The sequence below is a fragment of the Coturnix japonica genome, chromosome 10 (assembly GCF_001577835.2).
Source record: "Coturnix japonica isolate 7356 chromosome 10, Coturnix japonica 2.1, whole genome shotgun sequence".
Classification (NCBI taxonomy): domain Eukaryota; kingdom Metazoa; phylum Chordata; class Aves; order Galliformes; family Phasianidae; genus Coturnix; species Coturnix japonica.
This window is the reverse complement of record NC_029525.1, coordinates 840,709-857,620: the sequence shown is the minus strand read 5'-3', so window position 1 is coordinate 857,620 and position 16,912 is coordinate 840,709. Positions and strand designations below refer to the sequence as shown.

The 16,912-nt window shown below is 46.0% G+C and overlaps 1 protein-coding gene across 13 annotated transcripts in view; it reads left to right on the top strand.

Annotated features, from left to right (window-relative positions):
* MYO9A (myosin IXA) overlaps nt 1-16,912 on the top strand; it is a 156,162-nt gene that overhangs the window by 98,760 nt on the left and 40,490 nt on the right. For 12 of the 13 annotated variants that reach the window (XM_015872539.2, XM_015872535.2, XM_015872537.2 and 9 more), the window contains 4 exons: nt 8,210-8,331; nt 9,449-9,590; nt 10,307-10,502; nt 14,348-14,467. In XM_015872539.2, the coding sequence (XP_015728025.1) occupies nt 8,210-8,331; nt 9,449-9,590; nt 10,307-10,502; nt 14,348-14,467 (580 nt within the window). The remainder of the gene's footprint in view (nt 1-8,209; nt 8,332-9,448; nt 9,591-10,306; nt 10,503-14,347; nt 14,468-16,912) is intronic. The other variant, XM_015872538.2, reaches the window with a different exon arrangement.

Here is a 16,912-nt window from a genome sequence, read left to right as displayed (position 1 = left end):
TCTCACAAGGAGAGCTGTTAAGCCTGCTGTGGGCATGGATGGATGGGAAGGGAAACAAAGAGCCTGCATTTATTGACACAAGGGTAAAGCAGCACTGAGCCAGGGTTCCCTTTATGTTGTCCAAGCCTGTTGCGTGTAATGAAAACCATCGAGATGTAATTTCTTTCCTCTTTGATTTCAACAGCAATTACCTGCAGATTGTGAGGCATTGTTAGACTCATGTGTCGTTGGCTGTAGGGCCAGAGTTGGGTAAAAGGAATCTGGAGGAGTAAGTGGGGCCGTGGCTGGGTGTGTTGTGGTGGGTGAATGTCACAACCCTACGATTTTCCATCTTTTGAGATCAAAATGTCACCAAACCCCACTGCTGCCATTGAAGTGTAGGGAGGTTATTTGAGATCGGGATCTGCAGAGCCCATGAACACAGAACCATGCTTTTGGATCAGGCACTAAATTACAGTGAACCCAGGGACACTGACTTGTGCTGGTTGGCCACTGTCAGTTCTGCTGGCTGGAAAATGAGGCATTATCCAGTGAGATATCCAGCTGCATGCAGTGCCTTGCAGTTACTTCTCCATGATTTTCTAAATTGTGATTTAATGACGACTCAGTGTTCATCTCATGTGTCTCGAACCAAAATAGGAATTCACTATTTTGTTTTTTTTATAGACAGTGTATTTATATGGCATGTGGATGCATATTTATATATGCTGTCTGTGGGCGCTTTTGAAGAAAAAGCTGCGTGTGTAAATTCCTTTTCTACTTAGCTTGGGAACAAACAAAAAGTATTTGATGAGCTCCTAAATGGAGCATGGGCATGACTGGCTTCAGCACGCGTCTGGAGGGGTGTCAGGAACTCGAGGCATCCCTGTCATCCACAGCCTGTGGACAGAGGTCTCGCTCATTCAGGAGCTCTTGGAATGAGTTTTTCCCATCTGGAAGGTTTGTGGCATTGAGGTCCCTTCAGTGAGCAGGTTATATTTGGATGATTCTACTTTGCTTCTGGAAGATGGATTCATGTAGATACCTTGGCTAGCCCTTTGCTAGGACAGCTCCTGACTCTTCTGTCCATTTTGCTTTGTTATCGGCAGAGAAAATAGCTATTTTTAAATGCCTGCAAAAAGTGCAGGGCTAATCAGGAGCAACAGCACTTAGAACTGTAATCCATCTGCCCTTTGAAGTGCAGCCTGCCAGTACTAGTGACAATAAATAAGACTTTTCATGGATCCATACTCTCTTAGAGGAGAAGAAAACCTTTTAGCTTCAGAGATGAAAGTTTCCTTTAAGAAGCATGACATTGCCAGGGATCAGAGGGGACTTTCTTTTACCATGGTTTGTTTTCCCTCAATAGCTTTTTCTGTGTCTGGTCTTTCCAAGTTCTTTCTCCTTGGACATGGCCACAAAAGCAGCAGCACAAACCCTTGGAGAAATTCCAGACCAACGTATCCAGAAAGCTCCGAAGAGGAGCTCTGAAAAGAGCCTTTGAGAAGCTTTACCCTTCTCAGCCTATCACAGGATGATGACCTCTTTTAATGCTGTTGTTAGAAAATTAACATTGTGTTGTCTCCCAGACAGTTTTCCTTATGGAACAAAAAGATTCTTTTCTGGTTTTTCAACTGCACTCTTTCAGCTTATTTTTATGTTTTATCCCTCTGAATCTGCGTGTCCGGTGGGCTGTTATTAGGACAGCAGTCAAGAGGAACAGTTCATACACTTGGGTTTGCTGGCTGCAGGCTTGTATTTGCAAAAGTTAGTATTATTATGGGTGTTGAATCCACTTCTGATGTTTCGTAAGCAAGCTGGGGCCATCGGCTAGGAGCAAAGTGAGGTGTAGAAGAAGGGTTTTCAGGTGGTTTCCCACTTAATTCTGGGAATAGCCGTGTGGTAGTAAGGCCTTACTGAGGTCATCAGATCAGCTCTGCCAGACGCACTTGGGCCACTTATCTGTCTCCATCTGGTCAGGTTTTCCTCTGCTTTTGGGGTTTATTCCAGCATTACAGGTATTCCCATGCTTTTGGGAAGTACAGCGTGCCATGTGTGTGATTCCATGAAAATAACTAATAGTTCTGCTTTACATTTCCTTGTTAATCCATTCTGATTTTACAGTTGGACAATAGCAGCGCATGCTGGACAGTTTGCCCCTTGTGTTTCACCCCTCTTTTCACCTTCAGCCTTGCCCACACCAAGGAAGGAGGAGAGAGCATCCTGCCTGGTGGTTACGTGCTTCAGGGAGATGAAGCCTGAGGTCAGAGGACCTTTCACACATTTCCCTGCTTTCTAAACCTGCTTTGATTGCTTTTGTATCTGGATATCAGGAAGGGCTTTGGGTCACGTAGCTCTTCAAGCTCAAGTGATGCTTTCACAGTGAACATGGGCTTTCAGATTGAGCAAAACTATTTCACCTACAGCTGACCTGCCACCTTCTCTTCGGACTTTAGATGTTATTTTTGGGGCTGCTCCCCAGCTTTCACTGCAGCCTGTTGTGATTGCGGTACTGTATGAGATGACTGCCTTCTGGTTACCAAAGTGCTGAGATATTTTGTGGCTTGCAAGCTGGGCAATGGATGCTTAGCATGCTCCACACCTCATTAGGTCACACCGAATGTTTGACCTTTGATATCCAGCAATAAGGCAACAAATTCCATACTCTGGGGGAAAAAACTCAGTCTTTCTGTTCAACCTTTTTTTTTTGCTGCCCTTAGGTTAGTTTTCTGTTCCCTGTATTTGCTCTAAGACAGATGGGAAACTTCTGTTTATTATGTTTTCTTCATGCTGCTTTCTGTTTTGCACTTATATCACGTCCCTCGTGTTCTTCTCCAACATACAGAGTCTCACACTGTCTTTATGTTTTTCAGGCTCCAAATCACTCCCTCTGACCATCTCTTAATTCTGCCCCGAGGTTTTGGGGAGCTGTGCCCTTGGAAGTATATTACTTTAGATAGCTGTGAGCATTACTGCTTTCTCCCTTTTTTATCCTGCTTTTTAGCATCTACTGCCCCTTACTGCTGCCGATAGCTGGATTTGGAGCAATTCAGAATAGCTGAAAGACTGAGGTTATAAATATGCGGTTTTTTCTCCTCAGACAAAATGAATTTAGTTCCAGTGCTGGATGCAAAAGTGAAAATCCTAAAGATCATCTTCTTTCACTTTCATCCTGGAAATACCAGAGAGAGAGAGAGAGAGTGGATTAATGCAGACATTAATGAAAATATTTATTTTTCCTTTTCTCCCGGGCTGTTTGTTGGGTGGATCTATTCAGGATTAATATTAAGTTATTTGCTTTTAGCCTACATGTAGTTGAGGCTTAGTTTAATGCCTTATATAGGAGACTGCTGAGTTTCTGTGTATTTATTTCCAGTGCAGGGAATGCAGCAGTGAGAGGAGCACAGGCACAGATGAAGGCACAGTCACGGGTGTGAAGGTGGTGGATTTTGTGCTTGGTGTTTCCTGCAGCTCACCTCCCTTCTCCGAGCACATGTGGATGTGCAGAAATGCATTCCATTGCCTCTAAAATGCATCATACAATGGCCTGGGTTGAAAAGGCCCACAATGCTCATCCAGCTCCAACCCCCTGCTATGTGCAGGGTCACCAACCAGCAGCCCAGGCTGCCCAGAGCCACATCCAACCTGGCCTTGAATGCCTGCAGGGATGGGGCATCCACAGCCTCCTTGGGCAACTTGTTCCAGTGCGTCACCACCCTCTGGGTGAAAAGCTTCCTCCTAAGAGGAACCAACCTAAACCTCCCCTGTCTCAGTTTCAAACCATCCCCCCTTGTCCTATCACTGCCCACCCTCACAAACAGCCATTCCCCCTCCTGTTTATACTCTCCCTTCAAGTACTGGAAGGCCACAATGAGGTCTCCCCGAGCTTTTTCTTCTCCAAGCTAAACAAGCCCAACACCCTCAACCTTTCTTCATAGGAGAGTTGCTCCAGCCTTCTATCAAGGCTGGATGCTGTTGGGCTTGTGGGTACTTTCTGTCAGTCAGTCTTTATATGCAGACCTTTAATCTAGCTGTGGATTAGAGAATGTTTGGTTTAGCATCAAAATTTATAGGCTTGATAACAGAGCTGATCAGCCCTTCTGATAGCGTAACAGTGCTTGTTGCTCTGCACATCAGCTGTAAAGCCCCAGCTCTGGTTCTGAACAGCAAGCTTCCCTCAAGCTCTGTATCCCAGCTGGGAATATTCTGCTATTCAGCACACGTGTTCCAGTACCAGCTTGTTATTCTGCATCCCTCTGAGGGATGAGCAGTCTTTCCTGTGTCTGCAGTCTGTGGTCAGTAGTAGGCAGGCAGCGTTTTTCTTTTAATAGAGCTCAGCTGTCTGCTTGCTGCAGTTGCTCTAATTTTCACATGTAACAATATTGGAAATAATCCCACATTCTGCTAATTTGGCACCATAAATTTTATGTGGCTCCTCAAATAATGCCATGTGAAATTCAGTCAAGAACTCTCCCATTCTGGGTCTGTGCACTGCAGTGCACGGACCCCCCATTTTCCTTCTGTGTTTGAACATCACAAAAAATCTTGTGGCGCAGCATTCGGATCAGTCTGAGCATTTTTAGCTCTCAGAATCGCCTTGCAAGCAGGAATTGCTGAAGGAGTCAGCTCTTTGCTTAGCCACGTCTTTCTGAATATTGAATGCAGTTATGAAGCACATACATAAGTATTTTCCTTAGTGAGAGGTGAGTTTAAGCCACAAACCCCCTTCTCCCCCAGGCTTTGTCTTATGCAATTGCTGACCAGGCTGTTAGCAAGCAACTGGTGCTGCTATGGCAACAAAACTCTGTCACTTCAGGCTATGTCAGTTGGGAGGTTATTGTGCTGGTGCCAGCAGAACAAGTGTCTTTGTTGGTATGCGGTGTGTGTCCTATGGATGCCACATCACTCTGCCAGGGTGGTCATGACAGCTGAGATGCAAGATTGGAAGGTATTCATCTTGCTGTGGATGCTCTAGAGGAAAGCAGTCAGTAATTTCTCACCTGATAGAGTTAAATATTGAGCTGCTAGACTTTGAAAAACCTGACTCTGTGTGCTTTTGGCTCATTGCTGAGTTCTTTTCGCTGAGTTTTATGTCTGGGAGCCAAAGCCCCGTGCTCCTCTCCAGCAAACTTGCATCGCTCCTTCCAGCAGAGCAGGTCTCAGGGAGCTGGGGCTGCAGAAGGTGAGGCCATGCATTTAAGGGAGGGTGACAAAAATAGGAATCTGTGGGATTCACTGCACTGGCGAGTTCTGCAAATACTGCAGTGTCCGTGGTTTGATTCCTGGTAACACCGACTCACAGTCAGGGATCCATGTTAAGTGTGAGTCCCACACGGTTGGTGTTCATGGTGGCATTTTACCTGCAGAAACCATACAGTCGATACTGGCAAAAGAGCTGAAACCTGCTCTTTCATCCAGCAGTCTGAAAGACAACAAACCCTTTGCAGTGCGTGTGGTTTGTCAGGCTGCAAACCCTTCTGTAAATGCCAGTATTCACCTTTTAGTGGCGTATCTTCCAGGATCAAGCACTGTGATGGATGAGCTGTCACTCCCACTTGCTGGATTAGGTTGGAGAGTTGCAGATGTTGTCATCCACAGGGATGAGCATAACACATGTGTTGTCCACTTGCTTCTAATAGCACAAGAATTGGAGAATTTCTGCCCTGAAGTTAACCTCTCCCCAGCCACTGGCAGGCAGGAATCTGATCCCACCATCAGGAAAGGTTTGGTGTATACATTATAATGTATACATTATGGACAGCAGGGATCTTCCCCTGGAGCTGCTGCTTTTAGTTGTGGTAGTTACATTGCATTCTGCAAGCCAGCAATGAATTTGGTAGGTCACAAAGTCGCAGTTACTCCTCTTAGGCTATAAATCTAACGGCAACCAAACCAAGAACTGGAAAAGTGCTGGGAAAAAATGGACTAAGGGGAACTTCTTTCCACTTGTGCTTTGGAACGAGTGCTCTGATGTTTGCTGTGGACATGTCTGTCCTGAAACGAGAGCTTGCATCCAGGCTGTTGTGGAAAAGGTTATTTGAGGAGTTTAATCCCAATTCATATTTGGCCATTGCAGCCAGAAGTTGAATTGGGGATGAAAGAGAGGGATGGACGGACGGATGGATGGATGGATGGACGGATGGACGGACGGACGGATGGACGGACGGATGGACGGACGGATGGACGGACGGATGGACGGACGGATGGACGGACGGATGGACGGACGGATGGACGGACGGATGGACGGATGGACGGACGGACGGACGGATGGACGGACGGACGGACGGACGGACGGACGGACGGACGGATGGACGGATGGATGGATGGATGGATGGATGGATGGATGGATGGATGGATGGAATAAATCCACAGCTCGAGAGGGGAAAAACTAGCCAAGGAGAACACTTGTTTTAGCCAAAATCCTGGGATTAAGGAAACAGGCCAGGAGGGACGTGGTGTTTGGCCTCAGGACGTACACATGCTGTGAGCTGAGGAGGAATGTGAATAAGTGAGTCCTAGTGTGTTAATCATTAACTAGTTTTCCCCATCTAGTAATAGCAGTAAGCAGCTTGGAAGTGCCAGTAAACTGGTAAACCAACTGAAACCAACTTAGTTTCTGAGGTGCAGCATCCTCCCATGCAGGACAATGTGTGTCAGTTTGGCGGCTTTCAGGAGAATGGGCAGCCTGGTCTGCTGGTTGGTGACCCTGCACATAGTAGGGGGATTGGAACTAGATGAGCATTGTGGTCCTTTTCTACCCAGTCTTGAGTCTTTGGGCTCAAGAAACTAAAGGGCTTTTTGGTGCTGGGGAGCATGCTGTGGGCTTGTTTTTGCTTGGTTGATCCCAGCAAGGTTTAATGCTGTCTGGGTGCTCAGTGCTGCGGTAAGGACCAGTCCCAAGCAGGACTAATGGCCCCTGAATGCCATTAAGCAGCTGTCAGGAGCAGGCTGCTGATGGATGGTGCTACTTCCTATTACCGTTGCATGCATCGCTGGCTCTCCACTGAATCGCTCTGGAAGAGCTCACACTTGCTCAAGAAATAGGCCTTCTTCTACAGTTGGCAGGGTTTCCATCTAGAAACTTTTCTTCCTGGTTTGCTCTAAAAATGCAACAAATCTTAGTCAAGTACATCTGTTTTTTCAGCATGCTGGTTGCCTTGCAGAGACCCGAGATGCAAAAGCAGGTAGAAAATGAATAATGCAGAGCTATTCCTTATTATTGGGTTCCAGTGGGATGTGTGCTGTTCTGGGCACCGAGGTCTTCTTTGTGCTCTGTACTTCACCTTGAGTGCTAAGGGAAGCTGTTCTGCTTGCTCTGTCTACACAGAATGGATAGAAGAGATTAATGGGCTGACAGCATTGTTATATGACATCGTACGATATTGAAAACCATTTATCATGATGATGAATCTTGTCTTTTTTTAGCAAAAAATTTCATGGTGGGATGTCCCAAAGGTCTTGGCTTCTTTGAAATAATACATGGAGGGTTCATGCTAATATATTGGATAGCTAGAAGGGCATTCTTATTTTTTTGAAGGTTTGCACTCAACAGTAAAAGCAGAAGGAGCAGTAAAAATGAATTGAATTGGCCTCCGTGTGTATTTTTGGTGCAGCTGAGGAGGTCTGTCTTATTTTTTTTCTCCAACTCTGTCATCAAAGTGTCTCATAGTAGAGAATTAAAATCACAGCTTGGAATGGTGCTGCTTCTTCCAGCATATGGAGTAACACTTCCAGTATCGCTCTTCTGAGAGTGAGTCACAAGTTGTTAGGTAAAAGCATATGATAAAGGTTAGGATTTTTATGAGCAGAACAGCTCTACTTTCTTCCAGATGCACTGAAGTAATTTCTCCAGAAGGATTTTCTAGATAACACTGTTGCAGATGCGTTTCAGAGGAGGAGAACCCTTTCCAGAAGAGCAAGGATCGCAGCCATCTGGTGGAAAGAAAATGGCTTGCTTTGGGGACAGCAGGATGAATGTGCCGTACACAAAGCAGTTTAAAGGTTGCCATGCCTGAAATTGACAGATGCCTCATGGTTCTACATAGCACAAGTCATACAGGTGTTCCTGTCCTGTTTTCTTTTGCATCAGAAATGTTTGTTGGCACAGTGGTGGGAGAGCTGCTTGGTTTGATAGATGATGCATCAGGTTCTTTGGAACCCTTTGGCCTTTCCATTTCTTTTTGCTTATAGCCAATATCGTTGTAACCTCTAATTGTGCTTTTTCTTGTAGGAGGAATACAGAGCAGAAGGTATTAGCTGGCACAACATCGACTACATTGACAACTCTGGCTGCATAAACCTCATCAGCAAGAAGCCGACCGGCCTGCTCCATCTGCTGGATGAGGAGAGCAAGTAAGTGAGAGCCATGAGATGCTGAGTCTGCCCTCTGAGCTGGGACTGCTAGCAGAAAAGATAAATACTTTGCCTCTGTAAATAAATGTGGAACATCTGGAAATGCTATTTCAGCTAATGGTGTTTGATCTGCACTTAGGAGGTGTTCATCTTCAAATCTTAGCTCTTCTTGTAATTTTTTCTGAGTGATTTTTCCTAGAAAGGTGCTCATAGCTCTCCAGGCTGATTAGTTCTGTTGCCAAGATGGTAATGTAAGCAGTTGGAGAAAATCAGCAAGCCTAGCAAAAAGCCCTAACCAAACAATACCTATGGTTCTATTTCAGTTATTTCCTCTGTTAGAGGAAAGGGCAGTAGTCTCATTTGCTTTGCTTCTGTCTGTGTTTCGGGCTAACAACATGAAGATGCTTGAAGTTAAACAGGCAGTGCAGATGCTGTTATCCAGCCATAAGGTGGTTTAGTCAATTTACTCCTAAAATTAAGCCCAAGTGAACCAGGGACACTTTCACATAAGGGCTGCCTTCCGTATGGTTTTAATGGCCTCAGGTGCAGCTGAGATTTGCATGCCCAGGTATTTGCTGTGAGATGTCCCCCTATGCTGTAGGTTTCCTGGAGGCCTGAGGGGGAAGAACTGGCTTGTTGGTACCAAGAGGCTGGGGCTCATGTAGTCTGACTTCTTACCTTCCTCTTTCCTATGCCAGGATCATTTGGGAGCTACTATAATTTAACATTTGTAGGTAAGCTAGCATAGGATTCCCTAACTGCATGAATACCCTATAGATGTAAGACTTGAGTGTTCAAGACCTCAAAACCAGTCACAAAAACTTTTGAGTTTCAGATAAATGCCCTTATTTTGAATGATTGACATGCATTGGGCATAATGTGCAGTGTCCTTAATGAGTATGTGCCTTTTATAGCTGGTTTCAGACCAGTACTAAATCAGCAGAGTTCTTCAGACAACCATGTTTATCTTCTGATTGTTTATAACTGTTGACAGCATACAAAAGAGCACTTGGTGTATGCAGTCACTAAAGTAGAAGCTCAGAATACTTCTATTTTACTGCTTGTGGTCAAGCAAGAAGTGAAGTTTTTATAATCCATTTCCATTCTTTCCAACCAGTTTTCCTCAAGCCACCAACCAGACCCTGCTGGACAAGTTCAAGCGTCAGCACGAAGGGAACTCCTACATTGAATTTCCAGCAGTGATGGAGCCAGCTTTCATCATCAAACACTACGCGGGCAAAGTCAAGTATGGAGTGAAGGTCTGTCACCCAGCTGTTCCCCAGCAGTTGCTTTCACTTAAAGCACCTTGTTAGGCTCTGCAAAGATGTTTTGAAGAGGACTTGGCTAGAGAAAAGAAGCGAGCTTTGGAGAGGGAAGTGCTTGGTGAAAAGCTTGGCTACAGCAAGTGAGGGGAAAGTGATGCTGGGGATGGTCTTCCTGTTCTCTCCCCTGTTGCATACTCTTGGTATCTGGGGAAGAATTAAGGACGTGTATTGAGGCTCATGCTGCACCCCAGCAATACATTGAAATTAGATATTTCTAGGGTTGGTTCACTGAGAGAACCTACTGTCTTTTATTGTTCCATCATTAGAGTGTACAGGCTATGCAAGCACAGGTCCCAGTATCTCACTGATACAGGTCATTTAAAATCCCATGCAGATGATTTCTGCATTTACCCTGCTTACACCCGTAAGTTATTAGCGGAAGGATTTTTGGGAAGGTGAGCTTATACAAGAAACTACATTGGTATTTACAACTACAGGTCTATAATTGCACTTTTAATGCAATAATTACACATGAGAAACTCAAATACCTTCTCTGTTATGCTTCAGAGAGCAGTGCACTGGAATAAAGCATTTGTTTTCTGGAGGGAACGATGTGTCTGATATGAAAGGAAAAAAAAGGTATAAGCATGACTTGAGTTGTTCCATAGAGCATCTTGTGGGTATTCCTTATTTTGCTCCTTTCTCCCCAGGATTTCCGTGAGAAGAACACAGACCACATGCGCCCAGACATTGTGGCTCTCCTTCGCAGCAGCAAAAATGCCTTTATCTGTGGGATGATCGGCATCGACCCGGTGGCCGTGTTCCGCTGGGCCGTCCTCAGGGCGTTTTTCAGGGCAGTGGTTGCTTTTAGAGAGGCTGGAAAACGATACGTCGAGAAGAAAACTGGTAAGTGGGCCAGTTTCCTAACTCTGCTCTTTGCTTTTCACCAGCAGCATGGATTTGTTACGTTACTGTGGTATTTTAAATAGACAGCCTTGTTCATTAGGAGATAATGGTCTATTAAAAGCTGAGTAACAGAAGTGTATAGATTGCTGATATCCCAAAGTTATGCTTACAGGTGTGTTTTAATTTTAATGCTCTAAGACCTTCATTTTACCCCTGTTTCACTTCTTCCTTTTTGTATGATGTGTGTGTAGGGAGTCCTGAATGATTCAAACAGAAATACAAAAATCAGGCAGTGAATTCTTTTTAGCTCGGGTTCCCTTAGCAGTTAAGGTTACATCTGCAAAAAGAAATGGGAAATAATTCTTCCTTAGAGTTTTTCAAGCTGTTCGCCCTTCTAGCTGAAAGAGAGCGTGCCTCTGCTCTAGCAAAATTCATTGCTTCACAGTCATGCAGAACCACCAAGCCGTCCTCATGCGGAACACAGGGGCATTAAATTAAATGAGAGTAATGGTGCATCATCATGCTGTGGCAAGCAATACTTGGCTGTGCTTTTAGAACGTTTCTCTGCATTAAGACAATCTTGGGAAGACGGGTACAAATGATTACTATTAATTTCCGGGCACAAGGAGGGCTTGAAAAACATGATGAAATCAGAGCATCAGCAGGGAAAATGTCAGCTGAGTTAAAATGAAGCACGGAGCTGCCCCATTTGTTTTCAGTTGGAAATGTGGTGAGGTGTGCATCAGGGGAGCCAGGGGACAAGGCACATAGATAGGGAACCGTGCAAGCAGAAAGAATAATTTTCTTGTTCGGAGAGAATAATACCAGCCTTTGGTCAGATGCCAGGAAGTGCAGGAGACAAAACCAGCTTTCAGCTATTGAGGCTCTGCCCTGAGCTGCTCCAAAGGGACTGAGAGAAAGGGCACTGCTGAGGAATCTGAGTCTGCCTGGCACATCAAGTGAGCACATAGACATCAGTGCTTTGATGGGGGGATGTTCCAGGTGTGCAGCCTCCCTGCATGCAGGAGCTGTCCTGAAACTTAACACTTTGGCATTGGGAGAAACGTCACTCAAAATACCTGACTTGGAAAAATCTCCATTTGAATTTTCCTAGCATCGCCTCTTCACCTTTCATAAACCCCACAAAGCTGAGCTACAGCAAGCTGTGCAAGGGAAGGGAAAATAAGTTCAGGCTCTGAAAATAAGAGCTCCTGCCCTGCTGCTTTCAAGCCCCACTTTGCTTCCTCTGCCTCTTGGGAGCAATCGTGACTGCTGTGCTCAACTTTCTGCCTTCCCAGCCTTCAGTTTGTGCTGTGCCTTGCTTACATCTGCGTAGAGCTTTGCATAGATATAAAACAGTCAGGAGCTTTTCAGGCAGTTTTGGAAGACTCAGTTCTTGTACCACCTTCTTTTTCTGTGGCACAGCCAGCCAATACCCAGCGTGGGCTGAGGCAGTGTCCAGACTCTCTGGCACACCACATACCACAATACAATGCCGTGTACCACTTGCAGTGCACCCAGTATTGACCCTCTCACTGCCCAAAATAGTGCTGAAAAGCCACAGCTTTGCATGGTGCATCTATAGCAGAAGGCATTTGTGAATTATTGAAGAGCCAGTTGGCACTAAAATTAACTGGTGATTGTTCTGGAAAGCGCAGACAACTGAAGGCAGCATATGGTTTAGGTTTGTTTTGCTTTTTACCAAACCTTGCTGGCTTTAATTAGTGTCGTTTGAATGCCTCGGTGCATGTGGATGTGGAGCTTTTGATGACATTACAGTGGGGAAGCAGAGGAAAACCTCACACAAAGAAGAGCCGTGTACATTCACACGAGTGCTGCACATGTCATAATTTGATGTAATTTTGAAGCAGGCGTGCTGCCCAGCTCTCTGTCTGCTGCTGCTGCTGCAACCTGGCAGCGGGTGTAACCACTGAGCAGTGACGTGTCTGAGATGTGATGCTTTCTACAAGCTTCTTTGTGTTCTGTTGTCTTCACCCCAAATTGATCTGAACTTCTTCTACCTGGCTGCAGGCCTGGCTGAGTCCTGCTTGCAATGCCCAGCAGGGATCTGATGAGAAAACCTGCAGCCTGTGCATATAAGCAGCTTTGCAAAACGTGCTCTGCCTTCTTTTTCCGCCAGCCTTTCCGTTATCTTTGTGCCAGCAGTGCTACGCAGTGCTGTGAGCTTCACGCTCTGCTTTAGAAGTGCTGCAGCGATATAGCTCTTTCTTCCTGCAATGTTTTGGGGGTTTCCCTTTTTCTCTGCTGTGCTCCTGGTATTCTCATAGCGCAGCTCTTAGCGACTGCTGTTCCCTTTAACTTGGAGGCCCATGGCAGCAAAGCAGCACAGCTGTAAACTCCTGTCCAAGAGATGCTCCCATGGTACAGCCGATCCTCCTCAAATGGGGCACTAATTAGCTGAAGGGTAGACTCCTTCAGTGCTTTGGTTTAATTGTTACTATTATTGAACGCATCAGGGAGGATTAAGATAGTTTGAAAGAACCACATGTTAGAACTGGATTTGGTTTTAATGAACTTGGAGGAAAGGAACATTATCAAGCTTTTCAGGAAAGAAATTTGACTGATTGACACTCTTTGCAGTCTGCGGTATCAGTGGTATAAATGTGTTATGCAAGGAAGCCGGAGTATTTTGCTAGTGAAGACTCAGAAGGGTTGGTGCTGGTCTTACAAATCAGCCTGTTGGGACCCTGAGCTTTTTCATCTGTTTTTTGTTGGATGTGAAGCAAACTCTGAGATGGGGTTGGTGTGGCTCTGCATTCCCATTCAACCAGCAAGGGCTGCTCCCAAACTAAATGGGACATACCCCTGTCTCGCAAACATGGGCAGAGCTAAACCCTGCTGGGTTCTTCCCAAAGCCAGGCACTAAGTTAAATGAATACAAATGAAATACAATTTGCCAGTAACTGGCAGAAATGGTCCCAGAGGTGCCACTGAGCAGTGTGAAGTGGTGCTCATGTGGAGTCATGACCCTTGACAGTGTTCCTCTGTAAAGTTCAGTCCTTTCCAATGATGTAACGCGTTGGTACAAATGCTTCTGTATGTGCTGACACAAGGTAACCCCTCAGTGACCCCACCACGCAGGAGCGTGATGCATCTCAGGCTTCCCGTTGCCTGTCTCCATTGAGTGGCCACAGAGGGGTGCTGCCTGCTTGCAAAGTGCCACCTGTGTCACCTCTCCTCCTCCCCTGTGGCTGGAGCTGGACCACGAGGTCCTCCCAGGGATGGCTTCTTCCACCTTGACCCATTCACAGTTCTGTTCCTTGCTTACAAACAATCCCCTGTCAGTCCAATCTCAGTCCTCTGCCCTGGAGGAAGACTAAATCCTTGTCAATATGAGTGACCTGCTTTTGTTGAGTGGTCACTGCCTGAGCAAGGTGCAGCACTGGGATGAGCTGGCAGTTGGAGATGGCCATGCCTGGGAGTGCCTCTCCAGGAGACTGCAGCCAACATCTGGCAGAGGCACTGAAGGGGTTTTGAATAGACAATAATACAAGATTTGTGTAATCATTTACTATAAGAGTCTTGGAGCAATTGTGGCATTTCTGTGCCCTGGCCAATAAGGCAGTGCAGCTATGATACCAGCCAGCCCCACTGTCCCGCTGCCGTGTCTGCTGCCTGCTTGTGGGGTGGCTGATGTCCTCGCTGTGTCCCTGCTGCTTGTGGGCAGAACTGCTGCGATGTAGGCGAGCTCTGAGCCGAGCAGCAGAGCTCTGGCATCCTTCAGGCAGCTGGCAACCTTGTTCTTCACTCTTTCCTGATTTCTGCTTATGTAATCTTTCTCTTCTCTCCATTTTTTGTGTTTTGTTTTTATTTTACTTCCCAAGGGCATGATGATGCAGTGCCATGTGCGGTTTTGAAAAGTGTGGATAGTTTTAGCTTTCTCCATCACCCAGTTCACCAGAGGAGCTTAGAGATCCTGCAGAGATGCAAGGAGGAGAAGTACAGTAAGGCTCCAATCCCGCCCTTCTCTCTGATACCGCACTCACACGGAGGAAATGGAGATCAGGTGCATTTGGCATAGGAAGGGTGGAAGTGCTCAGCAGCCCTCCACGCCATCCTGCTGGCTGCCAAAAGGTGTTCAGATCCCATCCGAAATCAATAGGAGAGCAAAATCAAAGGCAGATCCACGTCTCTTGAGACGTTGGGTTGTTCTGTTGAGTCTTTCCCTAAGTTTTGCCTTGTCTCCATGGGCTATCCTCACAAAGCATTTGGCAACATTTTAATAGAGCGAGCAGGTAAAGATGCACTTGGTCTCTGTTTCTTCCCCCTCACTCCTTTGTCACATGATAAACTAGTTCTGCATGACAACATGGGTCCTCCTGCCCGCGCTACTAATTCCCAGGGCTGTGCTGTGTGGTGGGAGGAGAAGGGAGGCGGCAGGGAGCGCATCCTCCTGCTGCAGGGCTGCCAGCAGTGCCGCATGCAGCATCTCCTGAGAGGCTGCTTCCATCTGCACACCCTGCGGTGGTCGATCAGAGCCTTAGGAGTGGCCTCACTGCTTCCAGGGAGCGATGCAAAGCCTGTGGGTGAACCTTCAGAAGGGTCTGCATATGTGTGTATACATTTCATGCTCGCAGCTTGAGATGTGTCATTTCATGCCATTGTTCTCTTCCTTCATTTTGCATAACAAAGCTTACAGAAATAGAGCATGACTATATGCAGCCAAGGGCGCGTTTGGTGCCCCAGCTGCTAACATTGCCCTCATGCAACTTAGGCACGAGTGCAAAATGCTGGGATTTGTTTCTGCAGAAGCAGGCATGGTAAGTACAGCACTTGCATGATAACTCCACAAATATGCATTTCCTGCTAGGAACCTCAGATCAGATTTCTCTGCTTCCTGCAGCGTAGTATTGGGGGAGCAGAGGAAGTGCTTTCATTCTTATTTTAGACTTCTATCTACCTACATTATTTTTCCTGCAGCTTCCCACTGTTACCTTTATTACTGCAAGGAAACACAAAGCGGTGACACAAAGACAGCAGTAGATTTTCTGAAGTGTTAAGTGACCTTACTGAAGACAGTTCTAATTGCAGGTAAAGATATGTAGTTTAGCTCAGCAATGTGGGAAATTTGGGGGCTTTTAATTTGCAGTTTGCTTAGGAATGAGGACAGAATTCATAGAGATGCTTTGAAACACAGCCTTAATTTAGTGTCAGGAAGGGATGGGATGTTCCACGTATAAGGATGCCGAGCTCAGTGCTTCGAAGCGTGGCTTATTATGGCCTGATCTCTTCCCATGGGGCATGCTCCTATAAGCTGTTCCATGGGATTCATGTCTTTGACACTAGGCTAGGATTGAAGCACATGCAACATTTTGATGTTGAATTAACCACATCTATGGATAGTACAGGAGAATGTGCTTGATCTGGTGTTGGTGAACGCCTGCAGTGATCTTTAAGGGTAGGGATGAACATCTCAGCTCAACCCCATGTCTGCACTGGGTGATGTTCATGGGCAAAGTGGGCACTGTCTGAAGTTCTTTGCTTTGAAAACATGTGGTAGGCAAAATCACAGCTGAGGAAGAGGAAATAGATTTGAGAAATGGGAATAAAATTATCCCCGAAAGATAAAATTCATCAGCCTGCATCTGAGCTGGGTGCAGGGAACAAGTGGCTGCTTCTCACACCGCTGTGTTTTGGCATGCAGTGTATTACTGCATACAGTTTCGTAACCCATATTCCTTAAACAAAATTCTTTAGGCTGTACACAAAATGATCAAATCTGAAACTTCTTGCCATTTGTTCATAAAAAGCTCTCTCTGATCCCCAGAAAATGGGCCATATCAGTATGGCACCTTCTATTTGGCTTTAGCATGTAGGAATGTCTCCTTTTATGAGCCAAGTGATGGCATGATGCAGTCTTTTTGGTATGCCTGAAGCAATCCTCCTTGACACAGCTTTTATCCTTGTGCACCATAACTTACATGAATCAAAAAGTCACTCAAGATGCAAGTGGCAGAATTACAGTGCAGTTGTAATGCAGCCATTATCTGGGAGCCTGAAATAGACATTTCCTTTTCCTGATCGAGGCAGTGTGCGGATGGAGTGATCATTTTGACCAGCCTTGTCTTCACAGTTTCACTCTGACCTGTTCCATCGGGCAGGGCTTTGGGAGGCATGGACAGAAGGAAAATCTGTGCAGTACCAATGAATGTCCACTGTTCGTTATCAGCTGTTTATAAGAGTGAGCAGTGATAGGACAGGGGTGAATGGTTTGAAACTGAGACAGGGGAGGTTTAGGTTGGATCTTAGGAGGAAGTTTTTCACCCAGAGGGTGGTGATGCACTGGAACAGGTTGCCCAAGGAGGCTGTGGATGCCCCATCCCTGCAGGCATTCAAGGCCAGGCTGGATGTGGCTCTGGGCAGCCTGGGCTGCTGGTTGGTGACCCTGC